Source organism: Scyliorhinus canicula, chromosome 6 (assembly GCF_902713615.1).
Source record: "Scyliorhinus canicula chromosome 6, sScyCan1.1, whole genome shotgun sequence".
NCBI lineage: Eukaryota > Metazoa > Chordata > Chondrichthyes > Carcharhiniformes > Scyliorhinidae > Scyliorhinus > Scyliorhinus canicula.
In genome coordinates this window covers 62,313,189-62,333,990 of record NC_052151.1, presented here as the reverse complement: position 1 = coordinate 62,333,990, position 20,802 = coordinate 62,313,189, and the positions used below count along the sequence as shown (strand labels likewise).

The 20,802-nt window shown below is 47.5% G+C and overlaps 1 protein-coding gene across 10 annotated transcripts in view; it reads left to right on the top strand.

The window, feature by feature from the left end:
• The window catches only part of eya4 (EYA transcriptional coactivator and phosphatase 4), a 623,026-nt gene that overhangs the window by 478,868 nt on the left and 123,356 nt on the right, over positions 1 to 20,802 (top strand). For all 10 annotated transcript variants that reach the window (XM_038799374.1, XM_038799376.1, XM_038799375.1 and 7 more), the window contains 2 exons: positions 1,881 to 2,017; positions 20,145 to 20,228. In XM_038799374.1, coding sequence (XP_038655302.1) covers positions 1,881 to 2,017; positions 20,145 to 20,228 — 221 coding nt within the window. The remainder of the gene's footprint in view (positions 1 to 1,880; positions 2,018 to 20,144; positions 20,229 to 20,802) is intronic.

Below are 20,802 nucleotides of genomic sequence, written 5' to 3'. Positions count from 1 at the left end.
GAGGGAGTGATAGAAGGAGTGGCGAAGGCTGTGCTCTAGTGTCATCCTGCCCATTTACCTCCCTCATTTACCTCCCTCAGTTCACTCACTCACAAGTGGATTTACATTCAAACACAAAGCCATCAGGCACATCCTGCAGGCAGAATTGTAAAATGTGTTCCTTCACAGTTTTTATAAACCAAGCAGACATTTGGATGGAGAAGTTCTGAAGGAGGGCCAGGCTAAATCAGTAAATATTTGAAGCCTGAAAATCCATAGGTCTGATATTCCAGCTTAAGTATGCAGAATTGGATGGCAGATGTAATTTTAATATTGTGGACAAATAATAATAATCTTTGTCACAAGGAAACTTACATTGACATTGTAATGATGTTACCGTAAAAAGCCCCTAGTCGCCACATTCCGGCCTCTGTTTGGATATACAGAGGGAGAATTCAGAATGTCCAAATTACCTAACAGGTAAGGCCCATCGAGCCTTTTGGGACTTGTGGGAGGAAACCAGAGCACCCGGAGGAAACCCACGTAGACACGTGGAGAACGTGCAGGCTCCACACAGACAGTGACCCAAGCCAGGAATCAAAACTGGGACCCTGGCACTGTGAAACAACAGTGCTACCCACTGTGCTACCGTGCTACTCATGACCATGGCATTGGAAGTGCACCACTAACCCCCACCCCCCAATACCCCCACAAACCAAGGACCTTCTCATCTGTCCTCCCTACACCAAAGAGATGATGGAAATTCCCTGCTGACCCTCGTGAATCACCTCCTCTGGACTGCGAGCTGGTTCTTCTGCTCTCGCTCAGCATACTGGCCCATTATCAACATAGAAACTTGTGGTCTGGGAGACGAAGTACTTGAGAAACCCCAACAACACGGGGGTACAGATGGAAATTAGCTGCGAAGGCTGGGACCCAACATATAAAGAGAAAATAGTTTATTTATAATTCATCTTTCATGATCTGTGGACATTCAAAACACCTTACAGCCCATAAAGTACTGTTGGAATGTAGAAAAAGCTACATCTAATTTGCACACAGCAAGGTCCCACGCAAGCAAACAACTGGATAATTTCACAAAAGTGATCATGACCAGTTACTTCTATTTTTTTTAATATTATGTTGGGTGAGGGACAAATATTAACAAGGATGTCAGGAAGAACTCCTCTGATTATTAGCTGAAATTGTGCCATGAAATCGGGTACTACTGCCAGTGAAGGCAGACAAAGCTTGAAGTTTAACATTTCATGCAAAAGATGGCACCTCCAACAGTGCAGCATTCCTTCAGCACAGCACAGGAGTGTGAGCCCTCAGATTTTGTATTCAAGTTTCTGGGGTGGGATTTGAATCCACAATTTTCTGACTCAGGGGGAACAATAGAAACTGAACTGCAGCTGATCCAGTTACCCTCCTTCCACTGGCCTTCATCAGACTTAAAAGCATAAGTACGCCAGAAAGGCTACAGATATTCAGTCCAAAATATGCCCTCCCCCCCCCCCCCCCCCCCTTACATTCACGTTGTGCTAATGGAATAATTCCTAATGATCGAATATTCACTCCAGTTGTCCGCCAGATCCTTAGACAATCCGTCCAAATGTGTGTAGCAAATGAGTAAAATATGAAAGCTCCACATCATAGAACCTTAATAGTTCTGACTGTGGCAACAGTTAAATAAATTGCCGCACTGTTTGTTATTCTGTGCCTGGTGTATTTTCTTTATACATAATTATTCAGCTGCTGAACTGCTGTCAAACTGAATGCTGTGCAATCATCAGAAATCACTTTGTTTCTGCAGCAGTGTGAATTTGTGGTGAACGCGCATACCTTGTGTGCAGAAAAACTCAAGATGATAGTTGTAATCTAAATGGTTGCTTTTACAGGGGAGTTTGATACTGTGCAGAGCCCATCAACACCAGTCAAAGACCTGGATGAGCGAACGTGTAGGAGTTCAGGGTCAAAGTCACGGGGAAGGGGAAGGAAGAATAATCCATCACCACCTCCTGACAACGACTTGGAGGTATGCCCTGACTTTAATTGACGAAAGCTTAAGATTACATACATTTTGCAATAAATGGTGGAAGGCAGGCCTCACTACACTAATGCAGAACTACAGCTAAACATTCTTTCCAAAAACCTGATTCATAAAATAGTTATCAGCCAAGGTTGGTGTGAGGTGATTTTATTCCTGATGGTAAAGATAGTGCAACACAATGATGGTTTCAGCAAGCACTTGGTTTACAGAGTGTATATTACCTTCCAGAGCTTTCTGAATTTGGGGCAACGCAGCAGGAGAATAAAGCTGGAATTATTATGAGTGATAAGCAGCAGAACTGAAACTTTCTGGTAAAAATTTCACTGCACCCAATACAGCCATTAGCTCTATTGCAAGACTGTGGACTATTGCAAACACTTATTGTTCAAAAAATAATTGAGAACCAAAAGCGTCAGTTTCGACATTGGAAGCTGTGATTTGTTGAGAGTTGTTCTGTTTTTAATTATGTACTGCCATAATAAGTAGCTGGATCTTGTATTCAACACTATCGGAAAATATATTGTTTATTATATTGGGTGGCACAATAGCACAGTGGGTAGCATGGTTTCGTCACAGCTCAAGGGTCCCAGGTTCGATTCCCGGCTTAGGTCCCTGTCTGTGCTGAGTCTGCACTTTCTCCCGTGTCTGCCTGGATTTCCTCCGGGCACTCCAATTCACCCAACAAGCACGTCTTTCGGGACTTGTGGGAGGGAACCGGAACGCCTGGAGGAAACCCACGCAGACAAGGGGAAAGCATGCAGACTCTGCACAGACAGTGACCCAAGCCGGGAATCGAACCTGAGACCCTGGAGCTGTGAAGCAACTGTGATAACCACTGTGCTACCGTGCTGCCCTTGAATGCATCACAAGTGTTCTGCTGTGAACCTAACCGCGATGTTTATAAATATCTAGGAGTTAAATGCTTTCACTTCCTCTTTTTCTCAGCAGAAAGCACTGAACTGCTTTTAATCTGGTGGGAGCTGTCAATCATAGCTAGGTGTTTATAAACATTCCCGTAAATTCCTCGCCAGCAGGATTCTCCATTCTGCCGACAGATCACCCCAGCCTAGTGGAGTGCCTACAATGGGAAATTCCATTGGCCGGCTGCAAGAACGGAGATGCCCACAGCCGGTGATGGTGCTCCACTGAGAAACACGGGGAGGTGGATATGTATGTTGTTTGGCTACAGTGTCAGGGAAATATCTGCAGTGGTGGAGGAAGAGCCATCAGCTGCAGTAGTTGGGGAGTAATTGGGAAAGGAGGTTGGTGACGCAATAGGCTGTACCATTTGACATAAGGATAGATTAATTTATAGCAGTGGCAGTTGACAGAACAGCTTCTATGCTATCACCTCCTCCGTTGAAGACTGTATTGCATGCCTAGGCTGCAAGCTACATTCTGTGAGCAGTGATGATAGTCCTGGTGTCCAACATCCCTAATACATTTAATGTCATTGCTGGCCTCGAACTCTAATTGCCTCCCTTCAAAACCCCCATGGGCAGCACGGTAGCACAGTGGTTAGCACAGTTACTTCACAGCTCCAGGGTCCCAGGTTCGATTCCCGGCTTGGGTCACTGTCTGTGCAGAGTCTGCACATTCTCCCGTGTCTGCGTGGGTTTCCTCCGGGTGCTCCGGTTTCCTCCCACAGTCCAAAGATGTGCAGGTTAGGTGAATTGGCCGTGTTAAAATTGCCCTCAGTGTCCAAAAAAGGTTAAGTGGGGTTACGGGGATAAGGTGGAAGTGTGAGCTTAGGTAGGGTGCTCTTTCGAAGGGCCTGTGCAGACTCGATGGGCCAAATGTCCTCCTTCTGCACTGTAAATTCTATGATACCCCACTGAGCATCAATATGCACCTTCAATTTCCCACTTCCCTGTCCAAAGAGCACCTCCCAACTGCAGTACCTCCCAACTGCAGTACCTCCCAACTGCAGCACCTCCCAACTGCAGTACCTCTTTATCCTCAAAGATCATCAATGTCTCGTCCCCCTGCTGGAAGTGAATAATATACCTGATGTTGGCTGAGATCATTTTACAAAATGTTAAATCTTGAGGAAAGAAAAGAGTCAAGTGCCAGAAGGAAGAGATTGTGAGCAGAGGCCCCTGTCATCAGTAGAAGAGGACAATTACTGGATGGGGGTACAGATTTACAGCTGTACAAATCGGGGGGATTAAAATAAATGAATGTATTACAATTTGTTAATACATGACTTGCCTTTTAATTATTTAAAACCAGAAAATCCACAGCGTGAAAAACAAAACAACAGGCCTCATTATGCACAACATGACCCAGTGACACGTGAACAGAGCCTGTTCCTCGAGGCAGATTTAAAGCTGTATGTTTTGCAATTAGACTATACATAATCTGAATATAAAAATTTAGGCTGCCACCTAAGCCCAAGTTTTCAGTCCAAGGTCAGGTACCCAGTACCAGGGTCAGATCCATTTCCCTGATGATGCAGATCTTTAACGGACCAGATTCTAACATTGATTGTCCCATTTTCCAATCTGCTTTTAGATTTTACAGTGCAGTTTTAAATGGAATATAATGATCCACATTCTGATTTTAAAATAGCTTACACTATCCTGCAGGGTAAATTGTATCTCTAGCAATCATCCTTTATTTAGACTTCCAATACGACAATAATTAGAAATTGCAAACCTGCTGCATGAGTCTTTCTTCATCTTCTTCCCGCAACTGTTTAGCCCAAGCTCATCCAACCAATACAACAGATGCTGCACTTCTAAAGTAATGATGTGAGACACTTAGAGGTGTTTGGACATGGCAAAGTGCTGTGTAAATGTACTTACTATTATTACTGTTTTACCATCATTACCCTAAAGGAGCAGGAGCTGTTGGTGCCTGTCTAGTTTAAGGCCTGTTTGCACTGAACTCATTGTCACAGGAAGTAGCAGCTAGGTTGCATTGACACATATTTTTAAAGGGGGTGTTGTTAGTTTGAGGCAATATGGTCAACAAAGTAACAAATGCATTGTATGTATCTTAATGATAATTTTGCAGTATAATGCAGTCAAGTGACGTCATGGAGAGGGTTTTTAACCTCCGAGGGTGTTGGGCTCTTTAAGTCACAAAGATTCTCGCCACCGGCTAGCTTGTCAGTTTCCTGGCTCCATCCCACCACTGGTCCGTCTTCCCTGAGGCAGGGCAAGGGGGGGTAGCAGGGATACCCACCCACAGGCATCAGGTGGCTGATTCAACCAACTGAGGGCTGCATAAGGTCTATTGTTGGAGATCGGCTGAAATTTTGCAGTCGACCCCCAGATTGCTGGAGGCGCCCCAGGGAACAGTGTACCTCCCTGGAGGTGGCCTCCTTGATAGCAGACCAAGCCGGCAGCTCCAGGCAGGCTTAGAGGCCCTTTCTGTCTGGAGCTACAGCCGCCACCTCGTGGAGGGGTTCCCCCACTGCCCTACCAAACCTGAACCCCTTCTGAAATGGTGCCCGGTTGCTGAAGCCATTTTGTATTTTTAATTTTTTAAATATATATATAATCTTTATTGTCATAAGTAGACTTATATTAACACTAATAAAGTTACTGTGAAAAGCCCCGAGTTGCCACATTCCGGCGCCTGTTCGGGTACACTGAGGGAGAATTCACAATGTCCAAATTACCAACAGCATGTCTTTTGGGACTTTTGGGAGGAAACCGGAGCACCCGGAGGAAACCCATGTAGACACGGGGAGAACGTGCAGACTCCACACAGACAGTGATCCAATCCGTGAATCAAACCAGGGACCCTGGGGCTGTGAAGTGACAGCGCTAGACGCAGTGAAGCAACAGTGCTAACCACTGTGCCACCATGCTGCCCATTTTGAAAAGTTGAATAGAGAGTGCCTCCCTATGGAGCACCCTTCTCCTTAACTTGTGTCTAAAGATATCCAGCTTCTTCCTCCTATTGGTCCTCCAGCTTCAAAACCCTCTCGCCATGTTTAATTGGGTGGCCTTCTGGCCAACAATTGGCTTATTTGTGGAAAATACAAATGAGTGACTGTTCCCTCAAAAAATGTGGGTGTCCAACCTCATTTGAGCCTAACAGCAGTGAGGTCCCAAAGCCCAAAATGAAACTGCCCCGTACAAAATGTGACAAAAAAAGGTATTGACCACCCTTGAGGTATAATGATTTCCATTTAAGCTAATTCTCAATTGGATAAATGTTATGGTACTCTGCGCTCAATGTTGTAATCAGCTCATGTATGTGTTGCCAATTCATTTCTGTGTTAAAAGCATCAGTCAAACCTTCTTTAGTACTGAACTAATGTGCACTTACTTCAAATTGTATCTATGTGTTACAAGGAATTAAGTGTTGACTTCAAAAGCAAGAACTGGTGCAATAATAACATTAGTTGATTTTTAAAAAAATTTTACTTTACACATTATTAAGCTAACCAGATGGTATAGTCCAATTGTAACTGCATGAATTTACTTTACTCTGCACTTCTTACAAATATTGTCAGGCAGCTTTATTTAATTATTTTGATTTGTCCATTCATTCGCACCTCTAAACTTTAGAGATCTCACTTTGTTTTCCCTAAACAATTGCAATCTTTTTCAAGTGAAGAATCCTACAGTGGTGTTCAACAGGCTTAAAATTTACCTCCTTCTCCCCCTCCGAAACCTGATTAGAATCATAGAATTCTTACAGTGAAGCGGGGGGCCATTCGGCCCATTGAGTCTGCACCGACCCTCTGAAAGAATACTCTACTTCGGCCCATTCCTCCATCCTATCCCCGTAACCTCACCTAACGTTTGGACACTAAGGGGCAATTTAGCACGGCCAATCCACCTAACCTGCATATCTTTGGAATGTGGGAAGAGAATCGGAGCACCCTGAGGAAACCCTTGCAAATCCACACAGACGGTCACCCAAGGTCGGCATCGAACTCAGGGTCCCAGGGCCGTGAGGCAGCAGTCCTAATCACTGTGCCACCGTGCCGCCCCTAAGATAAGGATATGGTGGCAGTGGTGAATTTACAACCAGCAGTTAATCTGTTAGTTCCCCAAAGTGTTTCTCCTTCATCATTGACTTGGAAAAATAATTAGCTGCCATCATATTCTCTGAACTGAACTTCAGAGTCATTTTCTTCCGTTGCTACCACTTGGAGCAGCTGGTGGCAATACCACTGGTTCATTTAAATACTTGATTTGTTACCACAATTTCCTCCTTTTTTTAAAATTAAACTTACTTTGCAAAGTAGAGCCAGAATTCTGCACTGCTTAGATCACAGCTCCTGACAGCATTAACCCAGGTTGTCAATTCTTGTACCGTGGGAATAAGCCTCACTGGCTTTTCCTCTGTCAGTCATAAAATGGATAGAAAAATTAGCCAATTGAGTAGTAATTGCTGGGCCTGCTGTCCTCTCCATTGATCAATTTGCCTGACCCCCTCCCCAAACTCTGACAGCAGTATTCAACCATTCACATTAGAATTAGAGGTGGGGTCATATGATTTTTAGAAAATTATTATCAAGCAGTGTTTTATTTTAGCACCCAATCTATTTGGGTTATTTTTGTAGTCATGCCTGATATAATAACATTGACTCAGATATTGGAGTTCACAGCAGATAGCAATCTCCAATGCTAACATGTACCAGTGCAAGATAGCATTGCTACCATTTCTGATTCACACATATAACTTATTGACTTGGCAACAAGTCAGCTTTCCATCATCGGTACAACATGTTGCATGGCGCAGAATTTCATAACAACCAGAGGCAGCGCACTTTCTCGTGACATCTCAGTCAATAGGTATCACTTCATATTGAACGGACTATGGGGTGGATTCTCTGCTGCCCGTAGCGGGGTCCCTGATGCTACAGAGAATCGAGCATCGGGCAAAAATCGCTGATCCTGTTCTGATGCTCCAGTACCCCGCCAAGAGTGGCAGCGTGCCACATTCCCCGTGCCGGTGGGAGGATGCAAATGGCTCATTTGAATCTATGTGCATCTGATTAACAGGCTGGAAGCCCGATTCTCCAAGTCCCCTGATTTTCCAGCCCTCTCGGGCTCGGCCAGGGTTTATGCAGGTGTGAACTGGTGCAAGTATTTTTAAGCGTGACGTGATGGATCCCGCGGTGGGTCAGGGGTTAACTATGTAACATAGATGCAGCCAATGTCCATTGTAGGGCCCCTCCCCCCTCCCCCCTCCACAAGGTAAATCCTGCCCACACAGACTCCCCCATCAGACCCCAACAGAGTTTCCCCCCAATCAGATCGCCCATCAGACTCCTCCCAACAGAGAGCCTTCCATCAAACCCCCAACTGAGGTTAACAACAGAGACACCCCATCACACGCCAACAGACACCCCCATATCAGAGATCCCTCCATTAGAGACCCCCATACCAGAGATTGCCCCCCCCCCCCCCAACAGAGACTCCCCCCCATCGGCCACCCCTGCCTGGAAGCTGAAGAGCAGTCCAGACAGAAACAGTGAAAAATCACTGCTTTTTCCTTTACCAGTCCCTTACACCTGCTGCCTTGGACAAAAGTATTGAAACCAGCAACTGTTACAAGTGTCCTAGGCTTCATAGAAAGCCAGAACACAACGCTTTAAACACCCTCAAATCCTTCGATCTGCGAGGCTTCTATTCAGTTTCAAAGAGAAATAGCTTTTAGTAGGCTGTAATTGACAGGGTAATAGTTTTCAGACAACCCGGTGTCTGGATTGATTATTTTCATTTCCCTTCACACTTGAATGCACCTCACATACTCTGCTTTGAAGCTAACAACAATGTTTATAAACATCTAGCTATGATTGACAGATCCTGACCACATCAAACAAAGTCCTTTCTGCTGAGGAAAAGAGGAAGTGAAAGAGGAGGGGCGCGATTCTCCGCAACGGCCGACGCCGGCGTGAAACCCTGAGTGTTTCACGACGGCGTCGAAGGCCGCTCCTCGCTCCCTATTCTTCCCCCCCCCCCCCAGGGGGCTAAGAGCAGGGTTGCGGGGAACTCGGCCGCCCGCCAATAATGACACGGCCGGCGGCGCCTAAGTGACGTCAGCCGCGCATGCGCCGGTTGGCCGGCTCCAACCCGCACATGCGCGGTTGCCGTCTTCCCGTCCGCTGCCCCGCAAGACGTGGCGGCTTGATCTTGCGGGGCGGCGGAGGCGTCTCTTGGAGACACCGGCCCGACGATCAGTGGGCACCGATCGCGGGCCAGTCCTCTCCCGAGCACGGCCGTGGTGCCCGATCCCCTCCCGCCCCTCACAGGCCCCAAACTTACCTTTCACGCGATGTTCACGCCGGCAGTGACCAGTTGTGGTTGCCGCCAGCGTGAACAGGTCAGGAACATCAGGCCGCTCGGCCCATCCGGGCCGGAGAATCGCGGGTCGCCGCGAAAAACAGCGACCCGCGATTCTCCGAGCGGCGTGTCGCAAAACGCGACACGCCATTTTAGGGGGGGTGGGATAATCACAGGGGGTGCCAGAGCGGCCCTCCCACGATTCTCCCGTCCGGCCTGGGGAGCGGAGAATCGCGCCCGGGGTTATTTGATATAGGGATCTCTGATATGTGGGTCTGTGTTGGGACTCTGATGGAGGGTCTCTGATAGTGGTCTCTGATGGACGGATCTGATGTGGGAGTTGTGGGGGGTTTGGTTCACCCTCATACGTGCATGCTGTAGTGGCTTGACCCATAATTCTCGTGGTGTTGGGGGGAGGATGCCCATACCTGTCAGCAGGGTGTGGGAAGGCAGGATTTGCATTGTAGGGAGGAGGGGGTCCATCTCTGGGCCAACCTCTCAAAATGGCAGCCCGATACTTGGATTCCAATGGAATCCTGTGAGCTCCCTGCGATACATAAATGTGCATGGCAAGGGTGAGGGAATTGCTCCTGGGCCCGCACCTAGCACTTGCACTGATCAGGAGCGATTCTACTCTGGCGTGAGAACTTAGTCTCCTGAACAGAGAATCCAGCCCTACATCTGTTTTTGACAAACTTGATGGAAGAAGAATGCAATGGGCACCCTATCCATCTGAGGGTGGAGAAATGTGGTCAAAATACCATTGTGAGATTCCATTGTCAAAAAGATATTATTTCGGAGAAATGACACAAAACACACTCTGATATTTTTGGGTGATATGAAAAAGACAAATTAATACAAGAGGCAGAGTCTTCCACTCCCTCCAATAGAGGGAATTACAGCGGATGTTTGTTGTGAATTAGGGGCGGTATGGCGGCGAAGTGGTTAGCACTGCTACCTCACGACACCGAGGACCCTTGTTCGATCCCGGCCCTGGGTCACTGTCCGTGTGGAATTTGCAAATACTCCCCGTGTCTGCATGGGTCTCACCCCCACAACCCAAAGGTATGCAGGGTGGTGGATTGGCCACACTAAATTGCCCCTTAATTGGGAAAAAAATTAAATTTGGTGTGAATTAGAAAATCGGTTTCCGAATCGCAGAAAATTTGTTTGGAATTTTGTTCTCCTGACTTTAAGGCAAGTTAAAGGTCTGTCGGCTTTCCCTTTGAGCAATGTCAGGAACTCCTTTGGCATTAATTAGCATCTCAAGAGTGCACATTTAAAGGCCAACTCACCTAAATCACCTTTCCTCCTCCAAATTAAGTTCCCTGCCAGCAACTATTGAACATTCTGCTTTATGACAGTATATAGCTGGCACTCACCTGCTGACCTTCACTTCACACATGATTCACACCGTCACTGATATATATCAGGGTGCAGGGGGTGGGGGGGGGGAGAGGGGGAGACACCCCTGCCTCCATCTCACCCTTCCCTTCTGGCAGGACCAGGGAGGAGATGGGGAAGGACCAGAGGGGAAGGACAAAAGAGTGTCAGGGAAGGAAATTTAAGATACGGCTATAAGAAATGAGGATACGCTGTCAGGGGCATGTTTAACAGACTATCAAGAGAATTATGCCACACTGTCAGTTAAAGAGCAAGGTGTGTCATGTTCAAGGCTTGGGCGGGAGAAGGCCTCTCTTGGCAGTGACTGCTGTGCACAGAATGGTGTGTAGGGTGTGGTCAGTCATCACATCAATGGAGCGCATTTGCTGTGAGCAAAGAGGAAGTGAAACCTCTGAGCTCCTTTGATGTGATGAGGTGCTGTCAAACATAGCTACAGTGTTCATAGATATTATGGTTAGCTTCAAAGCAGGGTACTTGAGATGCATTCAAGCGTGAAGGGAAAGATAAATAAACAATCCACCAAACAGCTGTGGGAGGTTGAGGTGCCCCATCACTCTCTTGTCTCACCACTGCTGAAATGCACCTATTGCTAGAGTGATGGTATGCAGGTCCCAGCACAAATCCAGCAGATTGAACCTTGGTCTCCAGGGTGTCGTCACCCTTACAATAAAGGCTTTGTTGCACTCGCATGCTGGGGCCACAACTGCAAACATAATATGGACAGACTCCTCCCTCCTTTGGTACAGACTACGAATGATAATTCTGCCTGATATTCCCCTGCCTGTTTCTTAGGGTTGAGTCCAGAGACTCATCATCTGACTCGGACTCAGCAGGGGTCTTGTCTGGATTGGATTGGATTGGATTTATTTATTGTCGCGTGTACCGAGGGACAGTGAAAATTATTTTTCTGCGAGCAGCTCAACAGATCATTAAGTACATGGAAAGAAAAGGGAATAAAAGAAAATACATAATAGGGCAACACAAGGTATATAATGTAACTACATAAGCACCGGCATCTGGTGAAGCATACAGGGGTGTAGTGTTAATGAGTTCAGTCATAAGAGGGACATTTAGGAGTCTGGTAACAGCGGGGAAGAAGCTGTTTTTGAGTCTGTTCGTGCGTGTTCTCAGGCTTCTGTATCTCCTGCCCGTTGGAAGAGTGAGTAAGCCGGGTGGGAGGGGTCTTTGATTATGCTGCCTGCTTTCCCCAGGCAGCGGGAGGTGTAGATGGAGTCAATAGATGGGAGGCAGGTTTGTGTGAAGGACTGGGCTGTGTTCATGACTCTCTGAAGTTTCTCGCGGCCCTGGACCGAGCAGTTGCCATACCAGGCTGCGATGCAGCCAGATAGGATGCTTTCTATGGTGCATCTGTAAAAGTTGGTAAGACGTAATGTGGACATGCCGAATTTCCTTAGTTTCCTGAGGAAGTATAGGTGCTGTTGTGCTTTCTTGGTGGGAGCGTCGACGTGGGTGGACCAGAACAGATTTTTGGAGATGTGCCCCCCTCGGAATTTGAAACTGCTAACCATCTCCACCTCGGCCCTGTTGATGCTGACAGGGGTGTGTACAGTACTTTGCTTCCTGAAGTCAATGACCAGCTCTTTAGTTTTGCGGGCATTGAGGGAGAGATTGTTGTTGCTGCACCACTCCACGAGGTTCTCTATCTCCTTCCTGTATTCTGACTCGTCGTTATTTGAGATCCGGCCCACTATGGTCGTATCGTCAGCAAACTTGTAGATGGAGTTGGAACCAAATTTTGCCACACAGTCGTGTGTGTACAGGGAGTAGAGTTGGGGGCTAAGTACGCAGCCATGCGGGGCCCCGGTATTGAGGACTATTGTGGAGGAGGTGTTGTTGTTCATTCTTACCTATTGTGGTCTGTGGACCAGTAAGTCGAGGATCCAGTTGCAGAGTAGGGAGCCAAGTCCTGGAGCTTTGATATGAGCTTGGCTGGAATTATGGTGTTGAAGGCAGAGCTGCAGTCAATAAATAGGAGTCTGATGTCAGAGTCCATGTTGTCGAGATGCTCTTGGGATGAGTGTAGGGCTAGGGAAATGGCGTCTGTTGTGGATCGGGTGCGGCGGTATACGAATTGCAGTGGATCAAGGCATCCTGGGAGTATGGAGGTGATGCGCTTCATGACCAACCTCTCGTTGCACTTCATTACAACTGAAGTCAAGGCCACCGGACATTGAGGCACGTTGCCTGGTTCTTCTTTGGCATCGGTATGATGGTGGTCTTCTTTAAGCAGGTGGGGACCACGGAGTGGAATAGGGAGAGGTTAAAGGTGCCCGCAAACATCTCTGACAGCTGGTCCACGCAGGCTCTGAGTGCACGACCAGGGTTCCCGTCTGGGCCCGTCGCCTTCCGAGGGTTCACTTTCGGGAAGGCCGATCTAAGTTCGGAAGCTGTGATGGTGGGTACAGGTGAGTTATGGGCTGTTAGGGCACTCAACAGCGGATTATTGGCTTCCTGCTCGAACCGAGCATAGAATGCATTGAGTTGATCGGGGAGGGGTGTGCTGCTGCCGGAGACACTGCTCGCCTTCGCTCTCCAGCAATGATCCAAATATCAGCCACCTTGGCTGTCACTGCCTTTGCTAGATGTGGATCTGTGTCTATGAGGTGGTCACCATATTGTGAACCCAAGCCTGCAATAGGATTAGGACCCACCAAATTATTTGTATCTGCATTGGTGGAGGGTGCAGGTGAACCCGCTGATGGTGCTCCCTCTGAGTATATTGCAGCTTCCTCCACAGAAATGGGCTGAGGGTTCTGGACTGTGGCATGTGGAAGATGACATCCTATGCCTTTTCTTGCTGGTACCTGGAATAGAGAAAAGGGAGAGCTAGTTATCGAATAAACAGGCTCATACATTCACTCACAGTCATTGCCCATGTCTTGTCGATGTATACTGGATGCATCCTCACTGCCTTGTTGGGGAAGGCCAATCTCTCCTTCTGCGCAGATCTGAACTCTGTCGTCTCCTGGCAGCTCGCGGCCTGTGCCTTTGAACTTGAGGGAACAGGTTTCAGGAGTGCCACCTCTGATCTTGGCCAGTCTCTCTTGTTATGAGAATCTACTCCTACAGAAAGAATAATGAATTGATTGTGATCCCAATGGGTGAAGCATGCTGAACTCTCCCCAGTAAGTGACTAAGAAGTCGTTTGTCCAAGAACTAATATGAGATTGAGAGCTTAAAGTGGCTGGCACACATTTAGTGCTGATGTCCCATCTGCCAGTCGTTGGTGACATTCCTGTGGACTCTAACCTTGGCTGCCTGATACCCCTCTGAGATTTGTTAGTTTCCTGAGTAAACAATGCACTTACCCTGCTGAAGCACGGAAGATCATTTATCCGCTTCCTGCAATGCAGGACGATCTTTGGTTTGGGCCCCACAGGGTCTGGATCACCTCCCGACTGGCATGGTCAGACAGCAGAGCCTCCTGCTCCCATCCCTAGGATGTGGGGCCGAAAGCTATTTTCTTTTTGGGCCATCCTGGACGTGTTACCTGGAGCTCCTGGCCTGATTAAATGAAAGGCGTCCAAGTGCCAGTTAAATATAATACCAGCACATTTGACCCTATGAAATAACGATTGGCCTTTATGCTCACCCCACCACGAGATTCGCCGATCCTTTTGAGGATGCATAATAAATGAGCTCAAAAGCAGAAAGTTGCGCATGTTCAACCAGTCCCCGCCTCAGCAGGAATCACCTCGACTTTCCTGTCCGCCACTGGATTTTGTCTCCAGAATGAAAGATTCCATCCAAGGAAACTGGCTGCCTAAAAATTCAAATTTATGATGTAGTCATGTTCCTTTAACTATGCAACTGTGAAACAGGTTATCATGGGCACATCGCAGCTCTCAAATACTTCATTGGTTGAAATGTTTGGACACGCCAACATCAGGGATGGAGGCAGACATTGGCTAGTCAGCAAGCAAGGGCAGCTACCGACCCCATTCCTGGTGTCAGTCTTTTGGCTAACACAGGTTTGGGACCTGAAAAGGCTGATCATTCCCATAAGGCAAATAAACAAGTAGACTCAATATGAGCCTTGTTAAAGATGGGTAATGGAGGCCTCCAAATTTGCCAACATAACTGGGGGCAGATCAACATGAGTTGGACAACCAGTGACAGGCTCCTGCCAATGCTCCAAGCAAGTCCAGAGAGCCTCCTTGTCTGTGTGGGTGGGGGGTACTTTCAAAGACTACCCTGCGGAGCGGTTCCCCACCCCATCCCCGTCCCATTTCCACCACTCCCCAGCCCGACTCCATAAACCACAGTGGTGGTGTGGCTGCGTTTTGTACTTTAATGACGAAAGGTTTTAAAAGTTGCTGAGCGGATACCTTCTATTGAAGCACCCTCCCAGTTCGTGCTTCTCTCAAACTGAAAGTCCTCAGGTTGGATTCAAGTTTTGAGAACCCACCTGCTATGGTTAAATGGACAGGGAAAACCTCTGTGCCAGCTGAGGACTCACCCCCAATGAAAATCTTGACTTCAGTCAGTCAAGGCAGGTTCAGGACCCGATAACAGTCCCCACACCTGTTTCCTGTCTCCGTTGGGGAAAGTACAGCCCCGCATACGAGGTCTCCATTGGCGAGGCAGAATAACCAACCAATGAAGTTTTGTCATTTATTCATTCACAGGCTCTATTGCTACTGTAGAAAAATCAGCTACCATCACTGGATATGTGACCAGAATGGTCAATGAATAATTACCTAAAGATAAATTTTACAGCCAATTGAAGGAAGAAATGTATTCAGCAAAGTGGCCAGAGAAAGCACTTCACAGATAATCTGAAAAACAATCTTGTAAAAAGGTTTGAGAAGCGGTTGTGTAATTTGTCAGAAAAGAGTACAGAATGAATAGTACAAACGCCATATGTGGGCAATACAGACCTGTTTCTGATCATGCAGAGAGTGGCCCTGCACGGGTCTTGGACAACTCATCGCCGCCGACTCATCGCCGCCGACTCATCGCCAGCCCAACTCATCACCAGCCAACTCATCGCCAACTCAATAAAAACAGTACAGTCTTCTTAACAGCGCTCTGGAGCCGGTGCAGACTCGATGGGCCGAATGGCCTCCTTCTGCACTGTAAATTCTATGAAATACTGAAAAATATACAGTAAACAGTCAACTGACCAAATCTGAACCTAATCAATTTCACATTTGTCGCTCGCATGTTCCATAACCCTGGTGTTTGTCAATTTCAGCTATTCAGCTATTCAGACGAAAAGCACAAAATTATATGTGGCAGGTGCGAATATACATTGAGCAACTTTGTGAGTTGCAAAGTGCACTCTGGTACAAGTCAGCTGATATATGCCACTGGTTTCATGCTAATAAGTTTCTTTGAGATGCCACGATTGATAACCCTATGCAGGTGTGTGTGTGTGGATGCGTTTGCGTGGATAGATGTGGGAGGATTATCATGTTAATAAATATATATGCAATATATATAGAGTCAATTTACTGAAAAATATGTTAAAATGTCCTTTGTTTTCTATAGGTTTAAATTGTTTAAATAGATTCCATTCACTCCAGAGCGCTGTTAAGAAGTCTGTTGGTTTAAATAAATTCCATTCACTCCAGAGCGCTGTTAAGAAGTCTGTTGATTGTACTGTTTTTATTGGGCTGGCGATGAGTTGGGCTGGCGATGAGTTGGCTGGCGATGAGTTGGGCTGGTGATGAGTCGGCGGCGATGAGTCGGCGGCGATGAGTTGTCCCATTCCTCCCTGCACGTACATCGCATGTTGGTTTTGAAAAAGTTTTTAAAAACTACCAATGGCTTCATCATGGTGAGATATATTGCATGGTAGAGAAGTGCTGGTCATCTACACAAATCATTGAAAGCTGATGTACAGGCACAAAAAATAATGAGAAGGTCTAATGAGTGTTGGGGTTTATTTCAATTGACTTTGGAATACAAAATTGAGGAATTGATGCCTCAGTTTGGAGCAATCAATAGGCTCTATCCAGAGTGCTGTGTATAGTTTTAGATATTGAACTTCAGGAATATGACCTTCAGGGTTTATTGACCTTGGTGGGAGTCCAATCAAGTTGCACCAGAAGAGCATAGTTCGTTAAATTATGAGGACAGGTTACATAAATATGGATCATATTCCTTTGAGTTTGGAAGCTTGCGGGATGATCAAATTGAATTGTTGAACGGGATCCTCAGGAGTCTGAATGACTTAAGCCAAGATTTCCACTCCCAAGCCGTGTCTGCAGAGACTGGAGAATTCACAGCTCTGTGAGCGCAACCTTTAAAGTAGCCACTTACAAGTCTGAGATGGATAAAGAGGGGCAACCCCCCTCCCCCCCACACTCATTCATCCACAAAAAAAAACACAGCTGAAGCCAACAAAGGGAGAAGAGAAAGGGGGAAGCAAGGAGAAGAGGGAGCATAGCCGCTGATCGATCAGGGAGGATAGCAAGGGGGGTGGGCTGGAGAGCTGGGGAGGGGTTAGGGAAAGGGGGGTGGGCTGGAGAGCTGGGGAGGGGTTAGGGAAAGGGGGGCTGGGGGGGGGGGGGGGGGGGGAGGACATGCCGAACTAGATGGCAGCAATCTGTAAAATAACCCAAGGCAAAAGCCTTTTTTCATTGCACTGTACACTGTGGTAAGCTGGGGGGGGGGGGGGGGGGGGGGGGGGCAGGCAGAGACTGGGAGGGTGCGGGGACTGGAGAAGAGCTGTGGGTGGGGGTGCGGGCAGGCCTGCTGTGAAGATTGAAGTGACAGAGGCTTCACATGTTTCAGGTGTGTGATGTTTTGACATTTAATGTGACAGCTTTCCATTCCCCCTAGCTGCAGATAGTGCCCTCTCGGTGCTCCTCACTCTTCTTGGACTTCCATGGTCCAGTGCTACACTGTGTGTCCCCAAGATGCACATCAGAGGTTGAGGCAGCCTGCTGCCTTCTGTGCCCTGTGGCCTTCCGTTCCCTGTGGCCTTTAATGGTGGCCTTCCTTTGGAGGGCCTGGAGTTAGTGACCATGTCAGCCTGTTCTGCCCTCTGCCTTGAGATGCACCGGTGTCAGGAGGTGGGGGATTAAGAAGAATTGGAGACTGCCTTAATCTCCTAGGTGGAAGGCCCCGGGATGGGCTCCAGCGCTTCCTCCTCCATGAGGGTGCCCATAGGGCCCTGGGTGACTCCATGAGATGAAGGGGCAGCTGGAGTGGGCTCCAGAGGTCTCTGAGGCATCTGGCGCTCCCAGTGCTGGAGGTCCCCCAATGTGTGCACCAAGGTGTCAATGCCCTCAGCGATGGTCTCAGTGATTGGGCCACACTCTGGAGTGTCTCGTCAATGTCCGCTTGTGTCTGGAACATGTCCCTCAGCGAATGGTGCATGATGTCGAAGCCCTCCACAGACTGAGCAACGCCTTGGACACCACCACTCAATGGTTTTACTCCAGGTTCTCCACTGTGGTCGCCACCCCAGCAGTGTTGGCCAGGCTAGCAAGCAATGCCAGCACCATCTCCTGCACCTGAAGGCGTTGTAACTCCTCCAATCGGCTTGCAGTCATTGGAATGTCACTGATACCCCCTCCTGAATGTCACAGCTGTGTCCGAGCACCTGCATCAGCTCTGGGAGAACCTTGTCCAGAGGCTGGTCATCTGGCTGAGACCCAGCTGAGTTCTGGGGCCCAGCAGATCTCTGACTGTTGACTCCCTTGGATGTTCCTGCCTCCACCTGATTTGCATCAGCAGCTGTGTGGTGGACAACAGATAATGACTCTGAAGTCTGCCCACTATAAATCAAATCATAGACTTTACAGTGCAGAAGGAGGCCATTCGGCCCATCGTGTCTGCACCGGCTCTTGGAAAGAGTACCCTACCCAAGGTCAACACTTCCACCCTATCCCCATAACCCAGTAACCCCACCCAACACTAAGGACAATTCTGGACACGAAGGTCAATTTATCATGGCCAATCCACCTAACCTGCACATCTTTGGACTGTGGGAGGAAACCGGAACACCCAAAGGAAACCCACGCACACACGGGGAGGATGTGCAGACTCCGCACGGACAGTGACCCAAGCCGGAATCGAACCTGGGACCCTGGAGTTGTGAAGCAATTGTGCTATCCACAATGGTACCGTGCTAGGGTGTGTGTTTCTGTGCTGGTGGAAAATGTGAGTGATAGCTGTGACACATTGCCGGTATTTACCTTGGAGCTCTCCTCCAAGGTGTTCTCTTGGGTTGGGGTGGGAGGGGGTCCTGACCATATCAGATAGTGATCCAGCAAGACAATGGACATGTGGTCAGTGAAAGGGAAGGACCAACAACTCACTTGAAACAGGTCATCTGGGTGAAAGGTCAGTGGATCCTCACCTCTTGGTGCAGGCCGACCTCTCTGTTGGTCACTGTCCTCTGCGCAGGCAACCTGGCGATCTCCAGGGCCTGTTCCTCATAGTGGGCGAGGACTCAGCCCCCACCATCTTCGCCCTTTCCCTCTTATTATGGTCTATCTTCTCCTACGGCGACAAAGCAAGAGCATTGCGTGCACACATGATGGGTTAGAACAGTGTGTAACAGTTAGCATGTGTGGGCAATGCACCTAGGCATGAGGGGGATGTGCTGGTGAATGCCAGGGGGTTCTGAGGAACAATCTTGGAGGTCAGATGTTGGGCGGGTGCACGGTGTCAGCCAGTGGATTGGTTGGGGGTTTGGGAAATTGAGGCGTGGCAGGCGGGACCGATGCCAGGAGAGAAGTGGTAACTTACCCTTGCAGCTCTTCTTCCTCCTGGTCATGCTGCCCACACTAACAGCCGCTGCCATTGCCTCTCAGGTGGCGTTGTTAACTGTGCTGCTGGTTCTCCAAACCCCTGGGGGAACAGGGTGCCCTGCCTCTCAGCCACGGCATCGAGAAGCCTGGCCAGGTCAGCATCCCCAAAGCGAGGAGTAGGTCTCTGAGCTGCCATCCTCAGTTTCTGACTGGGAGTGAGTGCTGAGTGAGCATTTAAAAGCAGCTCCCCCTTGTGAGCGGTGAGCAGCTGAGTCGCGAGACGGCGAATAAGATGGTGAGGGTGCCAGGCATGGCGAGAATCACAGGGAGGCTCGATTTTTGCACTAAGTGCGGGTGAATACAGGTCGCAATTTCGCCATTACAGCCGGATTGAATCACCCCACCAAACCCACCCAAAATGACACCTAGTCATGTTTTGAGTGAATCATGCTCCATGTGTTTATAAGGACAATAAATTACAACATCATGTATATCTATTTTGAAGTGAATAGGTTTGTAATCTCACTGTTTTCCTCATTCACCAGGAAATATTATTTTAAAAGTATTTTCAATGCTGAATTTCATGAATAGAATCACATTCAACCATAATTCAAGAGCAGAAAGCACAAAAAATGCAAAGCAATCAGCAATACAAATAAATGTTTTGTGGCGTTAATACAAAATAAGTATTATTTCACTGACTTTTTGTCTTTATATTTGCAGCGAGTATTTGTCTGGGATCTCGATGAGACTATCATTATCTTTCATTCCTTGCTCACAGGATCGTATGCACAAAAGTATGGTAAGGTAAGAAATTAAACCAACCATGCAATTTGCTTTCATTTCTTTGTATATAAAAGCACCATTATTTATGAGCAGTGTCTGCCTTTGCTCTGCGTTTCTTGAACAGTAGTTTACTTTGCACCACGTACTTTCCTAATGACATGCGTTTGTCAGCTAATGGCACAAGCTTGGCAGCAGAGACTAAAGTTTCCAGACAAGCAGTGTAACTTTGATGCTTCCTTCCATGCAATAGATGCTACTTCTGTCTGAGAGTGCTGAAAAGTTCACGGTAGTTGTTACCTATAAATTTGTACTGAGATTAATAAAAGAACTTTTGAACCACCTTCCTAAAATAATCTGAATAAAGCACAGCCAATTTAGGTTGCTTTCTGCTCTTGAATTGTTACTGAATGTGATTCTATTTGTGACATTTATAATTGAAATTACTTTTTTAAAAGAATTCCTGGAGAATGAGGAAAAGAGTTGATGGCATTGTAAAATTACAAAAACGTTCAATTTCTGTGGATCGAGTCATACAGACTTAATTTTAGAAGTGTGTACAAAAATGCACTATTCATATTTTAATGCCACGGTTTTG